This window comes from Vidua macroura, chromosome 2 (genome assembly GCF_024509145.1).
Source record: "Vidua macroura isolate BioBank_ID:100142 chromosome 2, ASM2450914v1, whole genome shotgun sequence".
NCBI lineage: Eukaryota > Metazoa > Chordata > Aves > Passeriformes > Viduidae > Vidua > Vidua macroura.
In genome coordinates this window covers 87,725,926-87,753,724 of record NC_071572.1, presented here as the reverse complement: position 1 = coordinate 87,753,724, position 27,799 = coordinate 87,725,926, and the positions used below count along the sequence as shown (strand labels likewise).

The 27,799-nt window shown below is 38.1% G+C and overlaps 1 protein-coding gene across 3 annotated transcripts in view; it reads right to left on the bottom strand.

The window, feature by feature from the left end:
* Positions 1 to 23,654: 23,654 nt before the first annotated feature.
* The window catches only part of AASDHPPT (aminoadipate-semialdehyde dehydrogenase-phosphopantetheinyl transferase), a 30,853-nt gene continuing 26,708 nt past the window's right edge, over positions 23,655 to 27,799 (bottom strand). For all 3 annotated transcript variants that reach the window (XM_053970237.1, XM_053970236.1, XM_053970239.1), the window contains exon 6: positions 23,655 to 27,505. In XM_053970237.1, coding sequence (XP_053826212.1) covers positions 27,347 to 27,505 — 159 coding nt within the window. In that variant the 3' untranslated portion in view covers positions 23,655 to 27,346. The remainder of the gene's footprint in view (positions 27,506 to 27,799) is intronic.

Below are 27,799 nucleotides of genomic sequence, written 5' to 3'. Positions count from 1 at the left end.
TCCATGGCAATGTTGGACAGCATATGCATTGCAGCCTACTCTGGCAGGTCAGAATTGTCTCTCAATCTGTGCCAGCAGATTGGAGCAAACATTATCCAAATTTACTTCAGGAGGCCATGTTTGCAACCCAGCACTCTGTGCTGAGCTCTTTGCAAATGGGGAATCTGGCTTTGATTACTGCTTTGATATAACTACTTGTTAAAACTGGAGGCTTAACATTTAGACTTCCAAAAAAGTAATTCAGGGCTGTAGTTCCTTACGTTCTTCATTAATCTTGCAATATTTGGTGTTTATAAGGCTGCACAGATGTAGGAACATGATTGTCCCATGTACCTTTGACTTGATCTGTAACCACAGCCAGGTGGGTGCAGGTGCCGTGGGACTCCCTTTGTCCATCAGAGCCACGAGACTGTGTGTGTGCTCATACTTCAGCCTCTAACCTTCTGGCATGGAATGGAACGAGTCAGAGCCTTTGATGTTTTCACTGATTGTGTCAGCTGTCCTTGTCATGGTCACCTGAAAGCAGGGAAATATTCGTTCCCATGCAATTAAAGGTAGTACATTTTAACACACTCAGGAGGAGTGAACTGGGCACAAATAACAATTTATTCAATTGCCTGACTGAACTTCTGAAACTATCCAGAGACTGATTTGATAGTGCTGGAATTTTTTCCCCATCATTTGGTTTTTTGGCCATGCATTACCTCACTGGCATGCTCAGTGGAGGAAAAAAATAACAGTTCCAGCCATTAACTCTGACAGTGTTATATGACATGCTGCTATTAACCTGAAGGAGTGAGAAATGATTTTTTAGTATAGGGATTGCGTCTTGGCACTATAAGTCTTCACAGACTCCCCCAAAGCATTATTTGTAAGCAACTATCTTTTCTGCATACGGTACAGCCTAGAGGGTTTTTTGTTCTCTGGAAGTGAACATACAGATGCTTCTTGCAAAATATAGCCATAGGACTTCTAATCTTGAGTTTATTCTAAATAAGAAATCCTTTCCTGTAATGGAAAATCCTGATCAAATTTAATTCTGAGAGCTGAAAATCAGCAGTGATTAAAACTTCAGTATCTAGACCAAAGAAACATATGTTTTAATGATAAATTCAAATGGTTGAATTAAGCAGCTCTATCTGTCTAATCTTTGATCTTCAGATTTGTTCTCCAGCTCTTTTTCTAGTACAGTAGACAAATACATTAATGGACTCTAATCTGGCAGTTAAGAACATAACAATGTAAAATGGCTTGAATTTGAAGTAAATCAAATTCAGACTGGAATACAGTGAACAGTTTTAATAGTGAATGTTGTACCTTTTGATCAGATTATTATTCATAAACTATATAAAATTATTAAATTATAGAGACAAAATGATCCAATTTAATTTTGAAAATGAAAATTCCCTGATAGCCTTTTGTGTCCAGAACATACCACATTCTTAAAAAAAAATTTAAATGTGTTAAATCAGTGGCCACCTGAGAAAATAGTAGATCCACTACTACTGTGCAGCAATGAACTTATTGCTCATGCCCTACACAATACATCTGTGCAAGTATGTCCCTGTTACTGAGTTGCCTCTAAAATGAAGTTGCCATTGTCAGAAGAGTTCCAGTCCAACTGTATTAAGGGCATTGTCCAAATTTCTCTTAAACACTGACAGGCTTGGGACACTGACCACCTTTCCAGGAAGCCCGATCAATGTTTGACCACTGGTAAAGAAATATTCCATCTAGGTAAAAAAAATATTTCTTAATGTTCTGTCTGAAACTTCCCTACTGCAGAGCTGAACCATTCCTACACAGCCTGACACTGGACACCAGGGAGAAGAGCTCAGCACCTCCCTCTTTACTTCCTCTCCTCAGGAAGTGAGTGAGTCAGGAGTGAAATGAGGTTGCCGCTCAGCCTCCCTTTATCCAAACTAGAAAATCCCCAAAGTCAGCTCAGGTGTATTCAAAAAATGGTCAAGCTTCAGAAGTTTGGAACATTTTTAATTGGAAGTGTTTTACAACAAGTAGTCCTTGGGGCTGGACATACAATTAAGTCCCGATCTCATTAGGATCCATCCAAAGCAGAAGGCAGAAGCCTTGTGTTATGGTCACACAGGTAATGATGGAGGCAGAATTGTCCATCATGGTGGCAACTTCAAAAGTTTTGCAAGAATGAACAGTTGCAGACAAAGAATTGCAAAACTCTGTCTTCTAGGGAGCCTGGCCATTCAACAATTCAACAAACACAGTCCTCTTGTCAAGTCCAACATCAGCTCCCTGTGTGCTTACTCATGCTGAGGAATGCCACCACTCCTAAGAGTAGTCTGCTTTCTGTCTTCTTTATTTGCAGATCTTTATTTCTGCAAATAAAGTGGCCACCCCTGTGAAGACAAGTTTTAAGCTGATTGCAAACTGGCCAGTTTGTAACCTGTTCAGCTGGTGCCATTGAATAGTCTTCATTCTAAACTGTAGGACTGCTGAATCTTTCTCTTGTTCCTGATGAGGAACATATTGCTCACCAAACTGACTCCAGATTATCTGTGTTCAGTCTTACACCACAGGGATTATTTCAAAGACCTCAAATGGAAGATGAATTATAGCTTGGAACTTCCTTAGTAGTTAATGAGTTGTATCCCTGTGATGAACACATATGCTTACCACCAGCAACTGTTAAGACAGAAACATTTTCATGTGTTAAACAGAATGAAACAGAACCACACACCAATCAGGTCTCTGTGACAAATAACATGAGATGAAAAGAGTTCATGAGATGCAGATTGGAGAAGCATACGAGCATGTGCAACCAGGCTGAGCCAGCTAGTTAGTACAAAAGCACATTACAAGGGTTATTTTTGACATACATTCCTAGAAGTCTAACACTTGAGCTAGCTTCACACCAAAGAAGAGCAGATGCAACTCACACTTTGCAATGGTATTTCAATGTTTGCACTCACCACAAGCAGAAAGTTATTGACAGTCATTTTGTTGGACTCATTAGAACAGAACCTGTTTTCTGCAATATTCAACCATCCTTCTCCTGTCAGAATTGAAAGTAGACCATGATGGCAGACTAAGGCGTCTCTTCACTGTTTTGATGATCTATGAGTAAAAAGGCAGTGGCTAATCAAGGTGCAGAAGGCTAATGTGAATGGAAGCACAGAGTGCCCTAAGATGTTGTTGACTTTCTTTTTGCTGCTATTTGTTGGGTATTGCCAAAACTGCTTGCTTTGAATAAACAGCTCTGCAGAACTTTTATTTTTGTAAAATTCTACTTTTGTTTCTCCAAAAAACCAGTGAGACAAATCAGGTCTGTGGATTCTATGCGGCTCAGATAGCTTTTAAATTTGCTAAATAGCACATTATAACTTGTTTATAGTTGTTATTTCTTCACTAAAACCTAGATGGACTGGTTAACCAAATGTTTTCCACTTCTGTCATATCTGCTGGAGTATGACTTGCTTCAGTAGAATATTCCAGTGTTCAAAACCTACCAACAGCAGGGTACCAGAAAATAATTTGAATCATAGCATTTTCTTGACAGGACACTGACCACAGGCTGGCAAGGATCTTTGAAAGTTTCCAGGTCTCTGAAAGTTTGTAAGTGCTGTTAGCTCAGGACTTCAACTGCGTTACCCAAAGGTGTAAGCAGTGTTGGGGCTCTGACTGCACTGAGAGGCTCTGCAAGTGCTTCCCCTCTCCTGTGGATTTGGCTGCCTGTGTTCCAAGCCTGCCCTGATAGAGTGTGGCTGGGTACCTTGGCTCAGACATGCAGCACAAGAGCTGGAAGGCTTTGGGGCCTCACTTCTTCACTGAGGATCTGTGTTAACAACCTCAGTCCTTGCCCGAGCTTCGTTGCAGGGGTGCCTGCACCCAGCATTGTACCACACTTCCCCTGCCCCTGCCTGGTGACCTGAATTCCTGGCTTGGCCATGGTCCTGCCTTGCCACTGCAGACCTATCTGACAATCACTGGACTGTGGTTATGGACACAGCATGTGCTCTGTCCTTGTTGTCTGAGTACCATGGAGCATGGCACCTTGGCGGAATGGGGACAGCTGTGTTACTGTAGCTGTCACCCTTGGCTCCTAAACTGCCTTCTTCCATGAAACAGCCTGCAGCTGCTGCTCTCTGACAAGCAGATGGTCCAAACAATTTCAAAGTCTGTAGAGGATTTTTAATTTCAAGTACATAAAGCATTCAGAAATTAGTATTTCTATTGTTCCTGCACTTTCTTTCTAAAGCTGAAAAATGAGCATTACTCCATGGGATGCCAGTAACATATTTGCCTTTCAAGACTGTTTATCAGTTTGATGCAAAGATTTGCATTGAATCCATTTTTATCTGAATTAGGTCTAAAAAGCAGATACACATTTTCTTCATCACTGTTCTATATGCTGAAACTGCTCAAGTTTAAAATCAATATTGCATTATTGTGCACCTGTGACAATATGGCTAGTAGCTTGTTTCCCAGCTTTTTTACCTGTTGGCTGCATATGAAATCCTTTTCAATCCAACACCTCTCTGGTTGGAATTTAAGCTTGTTATTCTGGGACCTGTCAATTTAAAACATACCCATATCACACTGTCCAAAGGTTGCTTGGCACCCAGATGACACCATGACACCCAAGGCTGCTTATGTGTGGGAGTATGTTCCTCAGAGGAATGGCAATTCTGAGCAGTTTTGACAAACCAGAACCAAGCATTGAAATCCAGCTGTTGAAAAGCAAAATTCAACATCAGGAGATCATATTTTTTAGCATTTTCAAAACTTACTGTTAGTAATGTTAGACATTTTTTGACACTTTTCTGCACTGGAGCTGGTATAAAAGTTTACTGACACTTTGTGGATGTGTTTAATCCATATTTGGGAAGTCTTAGAGCAAGTTCATAGACCTCTTGTTTTCAATATTATAAACAAGCCCAGTTTTTCTGTTATTACTAGTTTTACATGCCTACAATAAGAGGGTAACTCTAATGTAAACATCAATTACAAAAAAAATTTTTTATCAGTGTTGGGAAATAGCTATTGCCCCAGATGCAATATTTCCGAGTAGTGTGATTTCAGAACTTCAGAGTAAAAATGAATAATGAACATCTATGTCAAACAGTATGTCAATATATAAATGTTGAAAAACACCTTGAACTGCTGGAGCAAAAAGAATGTACTTTGCTTTTCCAAGACAGCATCACAAGAAAATTTGAAAACAGAAAAAATATTGTTTGAATGAAAGAATATGATGAGCAAGGTCACCTGGTGGTGACTTCATGCCTAAACTGCTTGTGGTGTATAAGCATGCCTGTTAGACGCTCACCGGAATCAAAACAAAGACCATCAATTTTGAATGTTTTTAATCCATAATCTCAAAATAGGTATCAGATGTCCAGCAGGGAAAACATGCAGATGAGGAGTGTTGAAGCCTGATGTGAGCAATGATGTGAGCAATAATGAAACCATACATACCATGAGAAATGTGATATGAACAACTGTGATTAATAAGGCACCTGGAAGGTGGGGTGTTTTCCACCCTTTGGTGTCCTCAGCTGAAGATTTCTGTTACCTTCATGTGAAAATATCGATGTCTTTTGGGGAAAAGACATCAAGCTATATGCTTTAGCCAAACAAATAATATTTTACTCAAATATATAGTTATATGATGAAAACAAATACATTTTTTTCTGTGATTTTGATACAAACCAGAGAAAATCAGACACACAATTAGATTATAATTGGAAAATGGATGGCTATCTGTCAAACTCCTTTGAACATACTCTTATTTTTTCCTGTAAGAAAAACAGATTGCTTGCTTCTTTATGGTAAATTACTGTACCAATGTACTCAGAATATCCCTTAATGGTGGTATAACCTAGTTAGATGCACTGTATTATCAAAATTTTCATTTCTGCATAAATTTATAGGGCGACTGGACTGCTGTAGTTTTAGAGTACCTGCCCACCTTATGTCTACTTATTATATTACAGATGCTGCTTAATTTTCTTATGTGCTTCTCTGGAGTTCATAGTGTTCCGATGAATTTGTAGTTGATATTGTAAGAGTGCAGTTGGTATTAGCTGAGCAGAACAGTTGTGCATCACTCCCATTTTTCGTTTTTCAATGAAAAATGCACATTCAAACACTGTTTCCCAAAGAACTCAGCAGTGACTGTACAGATGTCTAATGGTGTTGTACTAAGAGAGGATTCCCATTCCACTGGAGTTAAAACTGAAATGTACAGAAGAAAATCTGAAGCATATCATGCTGGAATTGGGCTCTAGATGATTGCAATTTTTTCTCCTTAAAATTAAGGGCAAAATTGTGAAAATTCCTGTTAAATATTATTTTTAAATGATCACTGATTGTACTTCATATCGGATTTAGTTATACATACAACTCTTAGTTATACATACAACTTTTTACATACAGACAAAAAATTGGAAGCCAGAAAATACTATAAAAATAAAAATAAATCAGAAGTGGTAAAGCAATGTATCACTGAAGAAATGTTTTATTTGTCACTTTCAAAACCAACAGTTTGTTTCAAAGCTGAATTGTGTCACAATTGACTACACATTTCAGCCTCACTGAGGTGGCCCTTTCCAACAGGGAACTGTTTAACCAGAAAACCCTTGAGGGTCTCTGACCTTGGGAGAGTGGATCAACCTGCCCAGAGATGCTGACCTCCCTGGGCAGGACAGCAGGATGTTTGTGGCTGGGAAATATCAGGACCCCCACACCTCACTGTGGCATGTTTGGAGAAGCTCTGCTCAGCTTTTGTGTCAGCTGTGCCTTTAACGCAACACTCTCCTTTATTTTTGTGATCTGCTTCTCCTGACTTGATGTTCCCACAGTCCCTTAACACATAACTCAGGGAACTGAGGCAACCTACACTTTCTGAGGCTATTTTCCATGATAAACAAAATAACAACATGTAAAAGCTGCTAATAAATGGCACATGCCTCAGGAGAGAAGGCATTACCTCAGTATTATCCCATTTTCTGCTCATTCAAAGACTCTCAAGGTCAAAGAGACCGAGGCCTCCCTCGAGGCAAATGCTAATGCCAGACTGGCTGTGCATGCCAAGCTGCCAGCCCAAAGGTTATGTGTTACAGGCTTTGACTGTCAATATTACTATACTGCTGCCTTTCTTTCCTATTTACCATTCCCCTGCACTGCACCAATTTTATGTCAGGCTTTTAAAAAGTCTCTTCTTCTCTTATCACCTGGAATTTTCGAAACAGTAGGTGAAGAGGCAGGCTATATATAAATACTTACATACATTATGCACAAAAAAAGATAGGTTGAAGGAACTATCTCCGGAGGATAAAACACTTGAATTCAAGAATTAAGAAGAGTAGGACTATCTGTGTAGCTTTAATTTATTCTTCCACCCTCCTTATATAAAACTGAAGTGCTGAACTGAGTTATTGTATCTCAAAAGACTTGTAATTTATTTTTTTTAAGCTCTGACTGAACCACATTTCTGATAACCTCATGCAAGCAAATACTCTGTGCTGCAGTGTTCCTTCCAAGAATGGGTGTGATCATACACTGCTACAGAAACTGATAAGCAAGTAAAAATATTACGAAGAAATCAAACCTGCATGCTTTGTATGATGCGCTAAAAAAAATTCTTCAATTAAAACATGCTCTTAAAAGAAACCTGTCATCTGGGCTGCTATGCAACTAACTGACAAAACCAAATTCAGGTTGGCAGTTCCATTCCAAACGTCTTTTTAAATTTTTAATCTATTACATTTAAAAGGACCTGTGAATGTATTTGCATTAGGAAAGGCACATACAGAGGTTTAAAAGCTGTCTGTGCTCATAAGGAAGGAGACAACACTTGGGACTGGGATTTTCTTTCTCATCTGTCCACCTTCCATGTAAGAACAGCATCAAGTTGCTAAGGGCAGAGAAAGGTGTGCTACATTCCCTGGCTGCCTGCTGGGTCCAAAGAGATGGGGAACTGGGAGAGAAATGAAAGGAGAATTCCTGTACCTCATGACTGGCACACAAATTCTGCTGTTACAGAAATCAGAAAGTGCAACATTTTGCAGTGTTGCCATTGGGCTTCCCTATGGGCTGTGCCACAACAGATGGACCTGAGGGTGAACACCTCTTCTAGGGTGGAAAGATGACAATTCAGACCAAACATGGGGGTTTTCTAACACCTACTCTAGACAGTAACAATCTCCACCCCAGCTCAAAAGAAAAATTTGAGTTTCGGAAAAAATACTGGGGGGAGAAGGGATTGGATGATCATTCCTCCTTTGTGAGACAAAACTAAAATGCTTTGCATGAGCCTGTAGAACTGAGACACCACCATTAAACCTGTACCAGGTGCTGGAGAGGTTGTGCTCCTGAGGCTGGTACAAACAATTTGCACCACTGTATATCCCAGAGGGAACTGTAGGTTATAAAACCTTTCACTGACCCAGCATCTTTAAATGGGTCTTTGCAGAGTTCAACTCTGTTGCAATTATATTTTTTATTCTCCCTCTGTTCAAACATTGCTTATTCTAGTCACAGGGTCAGATCAATTTAAAAAACATGATTTCCAGTCAGTGCCCAGTTCACTCAAAGAATTTCAGATACAACGTTTGCACAGCTGAAATTTTCTGAGCAAATGTTGCAGGCTGCAAATGTCTATGTTTGTGTCAGAGATGTTTACAACTCTGTACATGAAGAGAATTGTGCCAACAGGGAAGTGACAACTGCTTTCAAGGCTAAGAAAGATATATTTCCTCCTTTCTTGAAAATCCACAGCAAAATATGCCTAAGTTCTTCTGTTCTGAAATTTGAAAACTAAGCATTGTGAAAAACTTAAGGAAAATGTTAAGATATGCACAGAACATTAATTATAGATAATTATTTCATAAAGTAAATTTTAAAATATTTAAACTAGGTTTGCTAAAGTGTTTTTCTTCAAATTCAGGGGTTTATTCCTTCTGCTAATTTTGCATGAAAATCAGCTATTTCTAGAATTATATTTTGTAATGACATTTCAAATATTGTTTAATTAATACTGCTCACAGCAGCCTTTAGAATTAATGGAAGTTAGAATAAAACAGTAGATTTAAAAAGCTTAATACAAATAGTCACTATTTGTTCAGATTTTAATCTTCAAAAACCAGCAATTAAGGATAAGGTGATGAGACAGCACATCACATCCAACAAAGTGGACTGAAAATCCAATTCTGCAGATACAGATCTCCTCAGGACACCAGCAGAAAAATATTGCCTTTCCCAAAGGATACATGGGTGGAAGGTTGACCATACAGCTGAGTGACTGTATGGTCAACCTTCTGTATGTGACCTTAGTACAAACCAGAGACGTTCCAAAAAGAGGAAACTCTGTGCATGGTCCCCACACCTGCAACTGCTTTCAAAACTTTTATCTGCAAATTGTTGCTAGAGGGAATTGTTTGCTTGTATGTAGTTTCTGGAAGGTTTAATTCCTGCTTTAACCAAATGGATTTCCATGGAAATGTTATTTGTGAGAATAACCCATAATTTATAGACAGTTGCATTAAAGATAATTCACAAATTATCTACATTAACACACAAAGGTCATGCCATCTATATTTACTGTTATTATAAGATATGTAATTATTTTCCCAGTGTCTTAGGAGAAAAAAAAAGATTTGGAGTATTTTCTAATAGCACTAATGCCAGGATACAAATGCTACCTGAATGACTTAGGCACAGTGTGTTTGATAAAGGACTGCACTTTTCAGTAGCATATGGGCAAAAAACAACAAATGCTAATCCTTCATTCTGGCTTAGTCTTTGGGATTTGCTGTAGTTGCCACCAATTAGAATTCACATATTCTGCAGTTGAAAAGGAGAATAAAAATAAAAAGGATACAATGGTTTTAGTTTACTCAACTTATTCAACCTCTTATACTTATTTCACTCTGCAGCGCTTTTCCCAGGCAGTGACTGGGGCCCCTCTCAGCAGCCAAGGAATTACCTGGTCAGCACTGTGGAGCAGGAGCTTGGACACCAGCCCTGGGTGAAGAGCCATCAACACACAAAGGGTTCAACTTTCCATATTTTTCCCCTTGGAAAATTCAAAGTGAGACCATGCATTTGCTGTGCTGATGTTCCTATCAGAAATTGATGAATGAATTAGAAAAAAAATCTTAGTTTCCATCCCTTTGCCCTTTTCCACTTTCTGTGTTTGGCTCAATGCAGGATCATAAGTGTTTCTGCAGATGTGGTCTTTTTCTTCTATAGGTTTGTGGTGTTTATTTTAATATTTATACTAATTAGTATAAACAGCCTCTTCCATGAAAATTTGCAAAAACTTTGTAACCTGGATACTGCCCTTGGGTCCCTTGTTCACCTTCAGATGGCCCCTGAACTCAAAGCAACAGCCACATTGCATTCTATGGCTTGTCTTTTAAGCATCATCTGGTTGTTGACAGTCACTCTTCTCCAGATGGGAAAATTCATGTCCAAGTGCACAACTTTTTTATATTGGGGATTTATTTTTGATAGGTAATTTAGTTTATTTTCTACAGATCTGAAATGCTGCAGAGATAACGAGCAGTCTGCCCCATTTCAGATCTGGCATGAAGTGTTGCAGAATTTCCATGCTGATTCAAGTGGCACAGCTATTCATTTGTCATGCAGTTGGAGAAGTTGTTTATAACTCAGCAAATTCAGTTGGTTTCCATCTCATACTATTTTCCAAAAGATTTCACACCTGATTTTAATTTCTTTTTAAAATTTTCTTTTTGCAATGTTTCATATTTTTTGAAGTGACCTTTGCTTACAAAGAAGAGAGCAATTATTTCCGAGAGAAACATGTAAATCTCTGGACTGTCTTCATCCTTCTTTTTTGGCTTCTACTGCTGACATTCTCAAATTTTTTTTTGGACCACTTTTTAGAAGTTGTCAATAATGTTCATGAAATGGAGAACTCATACTGCAAACAGTAACATTTTTGATGGTTCAGGTTGTAGCTAATAGCTTCCAAATAACTATTAAGAAACAATTTTTTCAGAAGCTCTATCTTAACAGCACATATTAACCACTGCAATTTCACCTACAAATGCTGAAGTGGTTTACTAAAAATTCCTCCACTTCTATCAAAAAGAAAATATCACCCCTTATCTACTTTGTACATTCTTATATGGTTTTATTCTAAGAGGTTTAGCTGTATAAGGTTTGAACAGTGAAAAGCAATGAGTTTCAAGGCTCTCTCTGTACATTGCATCTTGAAAATTGAAGTAATCACACATGATTGTTTAAACATGAATGGAAAACAGTTATGCAAGATTTTTAAGAAATGCTTTTTCCTCAGCAACACTTGGTCATGGGGCAATAGTGACTTATAATGGCTATAGCTATTTATAGCTATAGCTATTTAGTTAAGCAGTTTTGCAGGAAGAGTTAGTAATTATTAGTCTTGTATTTCTCTTCTCCTGGAGAGTGCCAGTCTAAGACAAGTCTGTTCTGCTTTCTGCCATTTTTAGATAGACTTCTGAAATAGGTTACAGAAATAAAGAAAAAAGATACTATATATTCTCTGAGGAAGACTCCTCAATTGCAGGCACCTCAGACCAGCAGTGCAGGAGGCATTCCTGCCTCCTGCAAGGTATCTGCACTGGGGACAGACTGCAAAATAAATACCTGCCCCCTGCACCAGCACCAGTGTTGACTCCACGTTAGGCTGGATTTAAGTTGCCATTCTCACTGAAGTCAGTACACAATCACCAAAGCAATTGTCATTGACACAAATGAAATTGCATTCTTTAAGGAATTCTCCGAGCTGTCACCAATGCAGCATTGTGCAAAGCACAAAGCATAATAATGTTTCTTAAAATTACAATGATGGTACAGTAACCTTTACATGTGTTGTGTTTCTTAGGGGGGGGGTTTGATCATGTATAATATTATATGATAGATTTTAATGTACTGCAAGTCACTTAAATACTTTCATTTAAAAATTATTTTGAAATTACTGTTTTCCCAATTTGTTGCTGATATTAAGTCTTTTACATATTCCAAATCTTGTGCAAGCTCTTAATCGTTAATTGCTCAGAAGGCACCACCTTGTTTAGGTAAGTCATTATTAAATTTTTTAACCAGGAGGCTGGATGAAGACTCCCAAAGCCAGCATTCACCTTTCACTCAGAGTAAAACTGAAAAGCAGTTAAGTGCCTCCAAGAAATGAGAGGAGCCTTTGCCCAAAAAGCACACTGCACATTAATGTGGTTAGAAACTGAGCTGCATAAAAGGCAGAGTAACCTGGGAGGTGGTGCTACTCCCAGGCTGATCGACAACTGAGTGCTAAGAGAGAGTGTGTGATTTTGGGGTGGGGAGTGGTAGATGGGGAATGGGAGATACTCAGAAGGAACTCCTACAAATTACTTGTCCCCTGAGGAAACATAACTTGGCTTTATGATAAAGTCCCAAATACCAATAAATTTGGCCAAATAATTAGCCTTCTTTCACCATCTATGAGGAAAGCAGGCAGTAGATTACAGCCACTCTTCTCATGTTGGACAGCACAAATTACAGCATTTAAAGCCCAACAGAGCACTTAATCCCCCCAGTGCTGGGCACCAATATGTGGCAGCAGCTCTCTGGCCACAGAGAGAAACACAACTTTCCCAGGCATTGTTCTGGGAAAAGTCTGTGAGAAGATCAGAGAAAAGAATGAGAAACAAGTCCCATCTTAACTCTGCTGCGCCTCGTATTGTGAACATGTGGAATGTGTTATGGAGATTTGTTTACCAAAGGGTGGTTTCTTAATTAGCCAATGGTGATGATGCTTTAAGTAAAGGACCAATTAGGCCCATGTGTAGTGAACTAGGATATAAAAGAGCAATGGGTTTCTTAATAAAAATAATCAGCCTTCTGTAAATGCATGGAGTCTATGTAACTTACTACCCAGCCAGGACCCTTGCAGTGACACCAACAGACTCCATTTAATGATGTTCTGTTTTTCCCCAAAGACACGGATGTGCTCGGCACTGTTGAATGTAAAGGTACCTCACTGACATTTCAAACCCATGGCTGAAACTTTCTTCCTCTCTGGAATCTGTGCCCTAGCACCAAGAAAAGCCAAATCCACTGCTGGAAAAGTACCTTGTAAAATGTGAAGCATGGGTTTAATGCCTCAGCTTCAGTCATAGTTGGCTGCTTCCCACAAGCCACAAAGCAGGTTGCAGGCACTGCAGTCGCCACCCACTCCTGGGCTAAGCAGGTACACAGACTCTGCTCCCCATAAGGAGCATCCTCCACACCAGAATTCAGGCAAAATTTTTGTAATCCATGTGGAGAGCAAGACATCAGCTCCAGCCCATCAATAACTGTGGGCTTCAACATGCACCCTTGGTCTCCACCAGTATTCTTTTTGCAACATGAAAAGATGTAAGTGATGAGGTAGGAGGCAGGGATATCTCACCACTGTTTTGTGCTGAAATAAATGCTGACTTTTAAAAATGGGCCTTTATGTCATATGGAAGATAAATGAAGAAGCAGTTGGAGGCTGTGATTGAGGCTGTTCCACACGCCCTGCCCTCTGCCACTCAACCTCCCCTCCAGGTACCAGTGCTGAAGCCATAGTGGGCAGGTCAGTGAAGGGAACTGAGCTAGCTGAAAACTGTGCTCTCAGAAGTCTGCAGGCTTCTCTAGAGGACGCCTAAACAACATATGCTCGTGTTGTCAAACAGTACCTTTTAGAGGTAGCATCTCATTGCACTTCAGTTCTTCAGCATTGTGACAAATTCAACCTTTTGCTTGATGGATTGCAGTAGTGAAAAGGGGACCATAGCCTAAGCATGTGAATCATGAATAGGATGGAGGAGGTCTTTTACAGCAAAGAGAGGCAAACTGGATGAACATTTATTGATTTAGCTTTATTTATTATTTTGCAATATACCGAGGTACAGGACCTGTTCTAAACACCTAATACAGAAAACATTTACTTAAAACTTCAGCAGTTTTTTTTTTTTAAGCAAAGAGTTATAATTTTAAAAACCTCCACATGCGTTTCTTGCACCAGTTTTATTTTAGAAAGTTGTAAGCATTCTTTTCAGAAAGTTTATTAAAGCTCTTTTCCTGACAAACTGAGACAAAATGACAAACACAGATATGAACAGCAGTGTTCTCATTTGCATTTAGATAAACATTATAAACACAGCTTAAGTAGTAACAATTCTGAGAATACTTAAATGGTTTCTAGTTGTAAATGCTACGCTCCACTTAGCTTAAATAGTTACTTTCCATGCATCACTAGATTTGCATTAGACACCCTGTACTTCTACATTCAAACCAAGGCCAGCCTTGAAAACATCAGGAAGGGTGTGGATTTTGAATTGGATCATTATTTCCAGAATATTGCGCCAAACTATAATCTGGTGGAAATAGGCTGGAGGATTTTGAAACAATTGTACAAAAGATGTGACTTGAAAATAAATTTGAAATAAAAAATTAAATACAGCACACCTAACTAGAGTGAGTGGATACAGCCCCTGCTCTTCCTAGGCACAGCTCCAGATCCCTTGGAAATTCAAACCCAGTGTTTCCACTGGGAGCCTCTGAGCTTGACACACCTCAGTGGCAGAGAGGCCTGCTCACATATCTGCCTTTGCTGATTCAGGGTAAACTCATCCTGATTTATATCCATCAAAAGCTGTCTGGCAATAGCACAAGAAATGTGTTCTCCTGCAATAATTTAAATAATAATTATGTTATAGAAATAATTTAAAGGTAAATTTATATTGGCTGTTCAGCCAGGGCTGATTTATATGAATAGTTCTTCTTATTTCTTCATCATATTCTGTAAGTTGTTTCAAATTCAAGAATAAAATATGTGGTATTGAAGTAAGGAAATTTAGAGAAGAGACTTGGTCTGGTCAAACTTAAAGGACACAATTTTCATAAACAAAAAATCATGGATAAAAAACAAATTTGAAATTAATCAGAAGCCTAGTATGTGGAATAGAGAAGAGAAACCAGGAAATGCTTTTCTCCAGAAATCATTCCCAAACACTATTTGAACTTCACTACCTTTCTATGATTACATCTGACTTGAGGGAGAGGATAAGCCTGTGAGTTCAAACCAAAAAACTAGAGGAGAAGCCTAAGTACAATTTTAAAATGGTTTCTTCTTTTTGGAACTGCTGAGACAAGTCACAGAGGGGGTAAAGAAAGAAGCTGATAAGTGATCTTTGCTTTCCGATTCTTTCTGGAGATGTCCAGTGCCTGGAGTCAAGGAGGACAAAGTCCCATTTGCTCCCATATGGCAGTGCAGCTCACACACAAGGGTCTGACTCTCTCCTGGCCCATCTGCCAGTCAGTGCCTGCAGGACAAGCACCCATAGGCACCAGATGCAAACACTCCTCTTGTTTCACTTCACTCTGCTGGCTCTAGTACTCTCCTTTGCTGCATCCAGCTGGGACTAAACATAGACTAAACTGGATGCTGATCCTGTAAATGTGGGACAGTAAGGCACTTGCAGAAAAGGTCCAGCATCAATAGCCAACACAAGCTTTTGATCCCATGTGCATATCAAGTTTTCCTGGCTGCAGCACTGCTCAGCGATACGCAAGTCCCAGCTGCCTTCAGGCACAGGCAGGTAACTCAGCTGTCATTGCCAGCAAAGAGGCAGGGGTAGGCACCACTTCTGTGTGACTCCATCTAAGGACCTCCCCAGTCCCAGTGACAGCTGGGCCACCCTGCTGCATATCCAGCTCAGTCCTCGCCCAGTGACTGTCTATGTACCACCCCTGAAATAGAGGGAGAAGCTCAGAATAGAGGAATGTCTTTACATTAGACATAGAGCAGAATAAAGGGAGGGAAGCACAGGGTAACCATATTCTCTTCATCTCACCTTCTCTGCATGACAATGATACATTTTCTAGCCCAGGCAGTGCATTCTCATTATTTTGTTTTCATCCTCTTTGTGGCAAAATTTGATTTTGCCTCCATTGCGGTACAGGGCTGTACCTTTCGAGGAGTCTGAGGTCTGTTACTCATGAGCTACTACTGTATGGCACTACCCAGCTCTTACCAAGAGTTCAGTAAGTCAGAGTGTATTACATCTTCCTTCCCTAGTCAGACATAATATTAAGAATTTAAAAAAAATCATAATACTAAATGAACATAATACAGAATTTCAAACCCATCATCCCGTAGCCTGTAACAGTTTATGAAATTCAGTGGGTGCCAGAGGGGCATGGGATGTTTTGTCTTGCCTCTACTGCTCTTATTTCTCAAATGGTTGTGGGCATAAAAGGTCTGGGGTCTCTGCCTCTTGGGCTTTGTCACCTATAATGATGGAATTCCATCTCATACATTGTCCTGTTGTCCATCTTTCAGGAATGAGAAGATACTGCTTCTTCTTTCACAGTTTATATACATCAGCTCTTCTGTTGAGAAGAGGTATTTAAAGGCTTCTGTGTTGTAGATTCCCTTCACCGGCTCATACATACCTTTTGGACATGGCTGCTCCTGAGATCTTTTTGAAGTTACCCCAGGATGTTTAAAACCTATCAAAATGGCTGGTACTTAAAACCTCAAAGGCATTTTTTCTCGATTGCTTCATGCTATTCCCACAATGACAATCTTCTTCATTTCTTATGACTTACACATGCAGTGGAAGAGAAGCAGCAAACTAGTTAACTGTTAAGTTTAAATGCTGCTTTGATTACAGCTTTGCTCACTGTCCAATACAAGTCAGCAGCCTGAAGGTAAATGTCCAGATACATGATTCTCATTCACAGATGACATAATGAGTGATTTGGACCTCATAAGTCTGTTGGACAAAGATTGAAGAGAAGCAACAGCTCAGTTTATATTTATTGGATAATATATTCAAATATACTGAAATATTTATATTTCTCTCATGGGGAAATAATAGAAAACTTATTATGTACTGCAGAAAATAATAAACTCATAAGCATTTTACTTTTTATGCATAATTAAGCTAGTCACTGTTTCTGTTCCTGTGGTGTGCAACATAAATCATTGATAAGCAATTAAAATATAAAACAAGCTTTTGAAAACATTAAGCTAACATAAAATTATTCACTTGTCACATTAAACGAACATTTATCCAATTCCTACAGCTTAGCTGTGTCACCTCCAGCTATCTACTACATTTTGATACCTCTGAGAAATAATTTTATCCTTATAAACTTCTAAATACCTTAAGACTTAAAATGAAACTTTATATGTCCTTTATGCAAATGACCTCATAAAAAATTCTACTTGCACTCCGACTGCTTGCACAAACCACAGGAAACCAGTGTTCTCTTTTGACTTGCTGCACTGTTGGGGTATCTCTTTTTTTAAATCTTTTGGTGGGGTTATCTGCTTTTTTGCAATCTTTTGGCTAGAATCAATCACCTCAGTAAGAAGGCTTAACTATCTTGCATGTGATTTCATCCTTGCCATCAAACCAATAATTTAACACTTTTGGTTTAATTGACTCGATGCCAGACTGGACCAGCCTGGAATGTGCAAAGAAGCAGCAGTGGCTCAGGGCATCCCAGAGGGCTCACAGTGGCTGTGTAGTTGGCTTTTTTGGCTCTACCTGCACTGCTAAAGGTAAAGAAAGCAGTAGCCTGCCACTTAAATCCATTCAGGTATAGTCTAAAACTTAGCTGTATTCTGCTGGTAGTGTGTGTGGATGGAAGCACTCAGGAACCTTCACAGTGGATTATGCTGATTTCTGCTTGAACACAGCTACCAAAGCCTCTAAAATCCATTTATGTCTTTCCAAAACCCATAGACTCAACCAGAATAACAATTTTTTAGGACATTTTCATCTATTTAAAAGCTTGAATCCAAGGGCTCTGAGGCACTAAACAAATCAAACACTGGATAATAGAAATGTCTCAGCCCATTTTACATGTGAGGAAGCAAATGCAATGAAAACTTGATGCAGGTCCCATGTAAAGAGGAAAACAATGCCAATGAGACCCATGTGGCACAAACCCATACACCTTCCGTGCTTCATTATAGATTCAGATCCTGCCCCAAAAACATAAAAGAAAAAATATTTATTAAATTGACATAACCCTAGTCTGACTGCTGCTCAAAAAGAGTGAATAGCCATTGCATAATCTATGCCAGAATCTGGAAGACTCTACTCCTGCCTGAAAACAATGTCACAGGGTAGATTGAGCCAGTCTAACTCAATGCACCTTTCCCACCTCTGTAGCCAGCACAGAGCAGTGTGAGGTCTTCAGGCTGTGAAGAGGGAGCAAACTGGGAAGTAAAAATAGAAGTGGCTTTAGATTGAAGAAGAGGAAAACATATCCAGAGAAAAAAAGGAACTGAGAAAGAAAAAAGGGAAAATATAAAAGTGTGAGGGAAAATATCCAGATTCACACTGCAGGTATTCAATTACACTTGTACAAAATGGGAGTCCATTGCTCAGAATGCCTTTACAGTCAAGGGAAGGAAAATCTCCACTGCAAGAGGGACTCAGATTCAGTCCCCCATAGAGGGAAATTAAACTGAAATGGGTAAAAGAATAGGAGCAGGATGAAGAGAGTGCTGGAAATGTGCTGTGATTACACAGTGTTTGTGAACTGGCTTGGGATGTAAGCAGCATCACAAAAGAGACTTTGGCCTGCAGAAGATAAAAATATCCTGTCCAAGAAGTTGTAGGTTAAGCAGGAAAGCCTGACAAGCAGAGGCAATATACCCTAAGCACAACTGAATTATCTTTTTGTTCATACATACACTCACATTTAATTAAGTTATGATATTGTCAAGCCTTTGGCATACTGCCTGCTGTATAAACATTACTGGCACAGATATTCTATAATTTCATTACAGATTTACTAATTCAAATGGAGGAGCAGGCAGGCATGAAACCAGCTGGAAATTTCATCTGAAACCCACCTCTGGTTCAGACAGAGAAATGCAATGTGCCAGGGTGGCAGCAATGTCTTCACTCAAAGGAGCCACCTAAGGCCTCTGCTCATCTCTTTAGTGTATTAGCAGACAGACATCAAGTCGTTCTTGTCTCAGCACAGCAGCTCAGGATGATCCCCATGCACAACAACATCATCTGAGCTTGAAGGAGCTGCTGTTGGATTATTAGGTTTGCTATTGGTGGGATTCAATTACTCCTGCAGTATTTATGTAAGAGTAATGCAAAGGGGCTCCAGCTGGGACCAAGACTCCATTTTACTGGGAGACAGTTTCTTTCTGAAAAGGCCCTTGTAGTTTCAGCTGATGATACACAGACAGAGAGAAAACAGAGGCATCCAGAAGAGATTTTATTATGGTTGCAGAGAAATACAGGCAGCAGGCAGACACTAATTCTAAAATGACACTTTTATATTACCAGACATCCAGTTAAAACATAACCACATGTACTACAATAGTTAAAATAGAAGAAAGGCAATTTTAGATCAATAAAATAAACAAAAAGTCGTATATCATCGTAACAAGAAAATGTATGTTAAACATGCAGAAATATTACACTTTGGAAGCTAAAGGAATAGAGAAAAACATTTTACCACCAGAATTGGAAGACTCGTTAAAAAATATTTTATCACCAGAATTGGAAGCACCTTAATTCTTATCTCCCCACTGTGCTATTGTCCCATACTATTCGTAATTGAAAGTGCATGCTTTGACGTACATAAACAAAAAACTGACAGACTGGGGCTCTTATCTTAGATTCTGTAAATCCTAGAACAGTAGTTTTCACCACAAATAGCACACTAGAGATTCCAGTTTTAGCTGCTTTTGTACTTACCTTAAGAATTAAAGCTTCTTCTTCCAAAGTCTTGTTTGATGTCAGCTCAGGTGCTAGACTGGTTTGCAGTACTTGGCCTGATTCATTTTTCTCCCCAAATTTCCCCAACTTATGTGAGTTCTCAGAGACCCTCCTGAGCCCAGGAGAGAAGCCCTGCATGCCGTAATGGATAAACATCTGACTCAGTGTCCTGTGGTAGAAATGGGATACTTGAGAGCTGGGGAATCACCATGCATAAAAGATAACAGGTGTCCATTCTCAGAAGCTCAGGTTTGAAGAATTCACAAGAGTTGAGATTTAGACTTCCATTAACACTTATGCTCTTGATTACTCTTTTACCAATAATGTTATTTTACAGACACCAAGAGCAGGTTTGTCAAAGTCCTAAGGACCTGTACTGCACTAAGAAGATGTAGGCAGCATTTTCAATACTCTGTCTTACACCAGCACCATGAAACCACCTCTTCAAAGCAGGACACCGTAGTTATTTAACTGTGATGTGCCGACCAGTTTTTCTAATTAACAGGTGTTTTTCTACCTGCCAACCCACCATGACATCACCATGAGCTTCTTTCTCAGAAGCATTTGTTTTCTGAAACAGTTGCATCTGGTCTCTTCTTTCCAAAAATATTGCAAGCATGTACTGTAAAGGTACCATGGATTTTTCCTGTGTCCCACCGAATGTTGAACTAGGAAAACCCTCAAGAGCAATGGACTAAAGCAAAATAAACTCAATGCAGTTTCTTCAGCTCCTGTTGTCTTCCTTCATACAAAGTACCAATCATTAAATGATCAAGAAAATAGATATTTACCTACTATATTCACTTGTTTTCACAGTATTTTAACTCATGGATTTTTAATAAAAGCTTCCAACTGATAAAAAAAATTAATCTGCTCCTTCTCCTATTTGTTCAAGGCACTCTTTTTTCTTTCTCAGCTGCTGGATCTTAAATTTTCTCTTGCATCAGCCCAAGTTATTTGTACCCATTTGTATTACCCACTCTTGAAGAACTTCTCTGACATTCCTGGTTATAGAGTTAATAATGATGGGGTTGGTTTCTAGTTCTTGTAAAGCTGATTATGTGTGTGTATATATATATGCATATGTATATGTGTGTACTCTACATATCTGCATCAACATAGCAAACAGATACTTGCATCAACATATTTAAATTTTAATGCAATTGAATTTTCATTTGCCTTTGAAAAGCCTGTTTATACAAACTAAACAACTCAATCCAATCAATGCTGTACTCAGGCTGCTGTTGCTCAAAAAAAAAAAAACAACCAAACAAACCAAAACCATAATCATTCTATTAGAAGACTTCTGAAGTCCCCAAATTGGCTTCTAAATAAAATGTATGTGTTTTAGAATTCCTAACACATTCAGGGGGTCCTCACTCTTTCAGGAGTCCTTTAGGAGAAATTATTGCCTTCATCTGACATTACTTCCTTCCTTCCTTCTTTTAACTGAAGGCCAGCCTCAGAGAATAAGAGTATTTTCTGATTTCTTAAATGCATTTAAACAAGCAGTGCTACATTGGCCTATGGCCAGCACATCTGACTTTATCCAATCCAACTGAAACCAATGTGCTTCCACTGCAATCAGCAATTTGCTATTTTCTGGTTTTATCCCAAAAGGTGACCAAGAGATAACAATGATTTCTGCAGACAGTTGTTGTCTGACTGCTAGAGCTGAAATGCAAATAAATATCCTATTGCACTCTAGGGAAAACATTCTAAATTAACAAAGCAAATAATCTAAAGATCCTAACAAGCAATTAGGCAGAAACAATGATATCAGAAAGATCAGTCTCTTTGTAATACACTGTTTTTACTCACATGAGAACAGTAATTATGGTATGTGGAAAAGCAAAACTAGAGTACAACCTCTACCCACACAGTTTTACTATACAAAATTAATCTAATACATTTTCCTAATGTTGTACAGGCAGCTAATTAATTGTAGACCACGTAACCATCACAAGATTAACAAAATGCTTTTATGCAGGTAGTAAAAACTGCTTGCTCAGAATATTATTCTATTCAGTAAACAGTGTTTGAACTTAACTGCGGGAAAAAATCATTTCTCTAACAAAGATACCAGTGACCTCACTGAATAAACAGTTCACTGTGCCTTTCAAAAAAGCTCTCAATTAGGATGAGGAGCACATCGTACAACCAACAGATACAAGGATTGAGAATCCACTCACCTGATGGCAGCTGTGATAAATTACTGAAAACTTTGCTGCTGAAGCTGAGAAAACATAGGGTATTCATTTTAAAGAGAAAATATTTTCAAGGCAGTATTTTTTTGATTTTTGCCTGTGTGCTGTTTTAAATGCAAACCCCAAGTAATTTCAATAGGGAATCATTTAAATATATCAAAACACCCCTATGATGAAAAGTAACAAATGAGTATTTGTATACTTATTTGCAGAGGAAAACACAGACCTGTGCTTAGTTGAAAGATAAGATACTGTAAAGCAGTGTTAGCATATATATAGAAGTCCACTTTTATAAATATATAATACATTTATTATTATTGTAAAATATTACATATACAGCTTACTACATATAACATGCAATGATATATATACAATCTGTAATCATTTTTATAAAGATTATTAATATTTTTGCTAGTCTTATTGTATTTCCCTTCTGCACTAGTTATTAAGATTGCTACCTATAATACCTTAAAGCCAAAACCAGTGGTATATTGATATAAAGGCAAAGACTGAAAACAGTGGTGAAAACACGTGGTAGCAAATTCATGGGGCAGAATGTTTAACTCCAACACTGCAAAACAAAAAATCAAAACAGTCACAACATGGAGAATTTGATATTCAATGACACCAAGCAGCAGTATCACTCAGCTGAGCGAGGTAATTCCAGAAATTAGGAGGCAGCTTTAGAGCCCCTGCAGCAGTGTCATACCCAACAGCTGAGAAACCACTGCCTGCTCAAGGGGCATCAGGCTGCAATGAAAATCTCAGTGCTCTTGTGGAATATCTGACTAGACTTAAATGCCTACATTTATGAGGTAATTACCAAGTCCAAAGTGAGACATTTATATGACTTTAAAAATATGAAAGAAAGAAAACTGAAGAAAACTCTTATAAAACCCCTTCAGAGCTTTGCCATTTTTAAGTATAGCATTACCATTTATCAAAGCTCTAAGTCCTTCCAAGTTCTGGCATTACCTATTGGTCTAGCATTGCATCTTGGTTATGCTGGAAACCTTGGTGTTACTGCCCTAATTGTCAAAAGGCGTCACTAAATCCCTAGAATATATCTGGCAAGCATCCTGGTAAACCTTTGAAGTACTCTAGGTGCTGGAAAACAGAAGACACATTTCAATTGAAACACCCACTTTCTTACTGTTTAAATCACTTATAAATACAAAACAGGTTTTCACATGTTTTAAAGAAGTCTTGTGCAAGTAAAAGAGCTTTTTTTCTGTGAAGAAGCTCCTACTACAGCCTAAAAACCCTTTGTGTTCCACGTCCTAATTAAAAATAAAATCTTCAGAAATTTCATTTTAAGCAACACTGGGTAGCACTGTAGTCTTGTATTTGAAAATGTGCATCTTCCTAAGAGTGTTAAACTTCACACTACGTCAGTTTTGACCACATGATGAGAAACACTCCAGCACAGAATGCACCAATATTACACCTTATTTATCAGAAACTGGGTTGCACGTTATAAAATTAAAATTGGAGGAAGCTAAGTAGTGGAGAACTGGTCCAGACCTTGGCTTCTTGATTCATCTAAAATACGTCATTAAGAGTGTACAGTCTCATGGTCCCATAATTTGTTTCCAAAATAGCAAAAAAAGGAGTGCTACATAAGTGTTTCAGTAATCTTATCTCTTTCTTGATCTAAGTAACAGCAGGATAAGAATAATAACCACAAATAGACAACACAAACACAAAATAGTCCACATTTTATTGCAGTAATTATACCCACTCTTAGAAGAAACAGGATTCATATAGCGTCTGGCCATAAAAATCTGCATTTTTATGCAGAGCAAGAAAATAACATATTACAAAAAAATCACTTTTTGAAAAAAAACAAACCTTATTTCAAATGCTGTCTCTCTTGAAAATTCAGAATTTATTGTCATGCTTACATTTTCTACAAAGAGCAAAGTAATCAAAATGAACTGAATCTGAAGGATAATGAAGCACACCTGCAGAATTAGGCAGCAGTTAAGGCTGACAGTCTCAATTGCTGTTTTAGACATGATTGTATCAATTCTGCCAAGAAACACTTATCTTCTTTGTAGAATGTAGCACTATAATCCTGTAAAGCTCCCACAAAGGGCACTCTATGCTGACTTGCATAACCATCTTTTCAACTTTTTTGCAAATCATCTCCTTATTGCAGTGTTTTGGGTAAAGATGGTTGTTTAAAGTCGAGCTGTTGCCTGGATGTTTCCCAGATCACACATATAACAACCATATATACACTACCTCTGTTGATGCATCTCTGATTCCTTGTCTAAGGTGAGCATACTTGATTAACATCAGTGGACTTGATCGTATAAGATAGTAACAATATACATGCTGTATACGTTTACAGACTCTGTAAAAGGCTGAGGGAACTCTCACATGATCCAATTTTCAGTTACAGATTTTCACATCAAATGGCACCCGTCTCTTGTCACACAGTTGCTAACTGCCTTGAACCCAGTTTTACCCCGGAAGTTCCTAATCCATTTGACCAATTTTGATGTAAGATACAAAAAGTTTTGAACAAGTCCAAACTAAAACACATCTATTCACTTTTAACAATCTTTTCACTGAAGATCAAAACTTTTAAAATTTATTTTTTGGGCAGAGACTATTAATAAATACTTCTCAAAAACACTCTGTTGATATGCCACCTAGGACAGCAGATCTAATCTAAGACCAAAATCTGAGAATTTGAGAAACGGGAGGACAGGTCAATGCTGTTCCATAGGGAAAAAGTCTACCCAGCTGCAGCCACTGCTGGAAAAGGCTCATGTAGAGCAGAGCTTGTGTTTTTAAAGTTTCTTACCCTCACAGGCATGTGGTACAGTTATGCCAAGGACACGATATAGAAACAAAATAGATGAAGGAATGGAGGTCTGGAGAAGGAAACAGAAAGCCCTGAGGCTTTTAGATGTAAATGGGACAGAAGAATGATGGGATACAGCAAAGGTCAGATCACCTACCCTGGACTGGGCCAACAACGTGACCTAGAAAGGGAAGCTGGAGCTGTTCTCAAATGGCAGAGGGACTCTGTGCCCATTAGGACAATATTCTGTGGAAGTTCAAGTAAGCCAGTGTTGTGGCCTTGTGTGGAGAAAAGGCTCAATTATCTTTTGATCAGCAAAAAGTGTGATGGTGAATTAAAGAAGAAATTTATCTTAGAACTGTGAAATTACATTAATTTATTTGTACACACTAACAACACTTATTTCAGTATGTGCCTCCACAGCACATATAGTAAGAAAAACTTACTTCTGACTTTAAGAAGGATCATTCACATTCATAAGGAGTCAGAATGTCCTGCTGGCCTTTTAGTAACATGCTTTTAGCCAAAAATTCTGTAATGATCCAGCTGCTCTTTCCCACTGAGGTAAAAGCAAGTATAACAATTGTGTCCATTTGCACTGACATGAAACAACCTGACTCAAGTGGCTCTTCAAAAGGCATTACCATCACCTCACCTTATTGCTATTAAAATTAAAAATGAGATTAACCTTATTTTTCAAATAGTTCAGTGTAAATTAAAAGATACAGAAAAAAAAATCACACCATAAGAAACTGCAGTCTTCTAAATAATTCTTTATAAACCACTCTAAATTAAGATTTTACTTCATGGAGAACTAACCAAAACAAACTCTTTCTAACTAGATACAGTATTGAAAACTATCATATTCCTTGCAAGAAAACCAAGCACAATTTTCTAATTTAACAAAATTGGCTTGTCCTCTACTTACATGTAAGCACAATATTATAAATAATTTCATTAATACTTTTAAAACTCTTTCCAATGAAAGAAAATTTCTGGTTTGAGACACTGCTTTCATGCAAAAATAACTATTCTCTAATATGAAATTAATTCTCTTATCCCCAGAAATCTAGATTGGAAATTTTTCTATTCAGTTCATCCCATATTTGCAGTTTGATTCATTGTCCTAGCAAAAAAGCTGGCTACTTCAAACTGTCTGGCAAAGCTGCAATTGCTAGGTCCAGTGACTGATTGGCATATACTGGACCTCTGTGGATTGCAAATTATTTATTGCAAGTTGAATTTCATTTAAAAGACAAACAATCTGGAATACATGACTTAGAATTTGTATATAAAATATTCTGTATTTTTTTAAACTTCAGATCTGAAGTTACTGAACATCTAATTTAGCTCCTGTGGAGACTGGAGGGAAGAGTCATTGCTTCACTGATTTGCAGTTTTGGAGGGGATAAAAAAGCAAAACATTAAAAACTATGATTAGCATGCAGGATGAGAGAGTCATAGAAATGGAAGCAGGAGAGTTTAGCAGCATGTTTGAATTCAGAATTATTCAATGGAGTTCAGAGCTCCAATACTTGTGAATACAAGGTGCAGCATAGTTGTACACAGCCCCAAAGTCAATGAAAATCTATGTTTAACTGTAGAAGAGAAGGTAATTATTTTTGTGCAAAGATCATTCTGTTCAGAATGTTTTCTTAAATTTAGATGGACCACATGATATCTATGATTTCTAGAAAGAAGAGTGAGAGGTAATGTCACAAAACAGGATGTATTTCGAAAAAGAAGACAAAACATTCTAGATGTCTATTCAAGATCTACAGACCTCCAGAAACCTTAAGTAAAATGTCCTGTCATCAGACATTACAAGAGTATTTGGAAAAAAGTAAATAGCCTTCTTTTTTTCTTTGGGTTCCCCCCACGACTGATGCAAATGGAAGCACAGGAAAGTTGTACTGTTGTTTGGTTTGCATCTATTGCTGAGGAAAAATAAAAAAAAAGAACTATTAAAAGACAAATACTAAGTTGCGTACAGGAAGTTTTAATTAACAAAGATAAGAACTGAAAAGACTATGAAATATTTGTGAGTTAATTCCCTGTCTCAAACTATTTTTGCACACACGTAGCTCCAAGACAACTAACAGACCTTTTCAGCCTGGCATTACACAAACACCAAATGTTGTACAGCATAAGAATTTGTAGCATGTTTTTATTCATCCATTTGAGAATAAATGAATAATTTTTGTAAGAGAAAAAGCAGTATCATAATTTAAGCTTCAGCATAAATGAGTATGGAAACACATTTTTATATACTAGGCACTTGTGCACTAATAAACAACATTATTGTCCAACTGCTTTCTGTTCCTAGCCTGCAGAACTACTGAAGTGTAAGAACCACAGGCAAGGAGATGCAAAAAAACATGTTGGTTTAGGCTTCTCATTCAGAATTCCTTCATGTAAGGAAACATGTCTTCCTTGCAATTCCAATGAAGTGTCATGAAAATCGGGTTGTCAGCTTATATAGGGAAAGCTACATTATTTACTTATGTGCACTTATTCAAATTAAACAGGATAACAGCATAAGAAGTCTGACAAGTTTTTTTTTCTTATACACAGTCTTATCTTGAATGTGAACTCTGTTTCACTGGACCCTCCTGCTTTGAACAGAAATTGTCCCAATATGCAGAATCCTCAGGTATGACAGGAATACCAGATGCAACTAAATCTTCAAAAGTCAATAATGTAAATTGTGGTTGGTTAGGCTCCATGGAATGAACCTAAAGAAAACACATATTAGCATAACATGAATCAATAAATATCAATTTTCTTCCTGTAAAATTCTCTATCACATTTAAACTACACATTGCTTATTGAAGAAGAAAGAAGACAGTCTGTATTTGAGACTAATATCACTTCCCCTCATTTAGGCTATGCAGTAACTATTAGAAGCATGTAACAGGCCATGCAGAAAAATCGAGCTTTTTGTTGAAACACAGTTCACAAAACTGATGGAACAAGGGCTATAGAATGCAGCAAGTATGACAGAATGACTGTTTAAGTCCAGTAAAGAA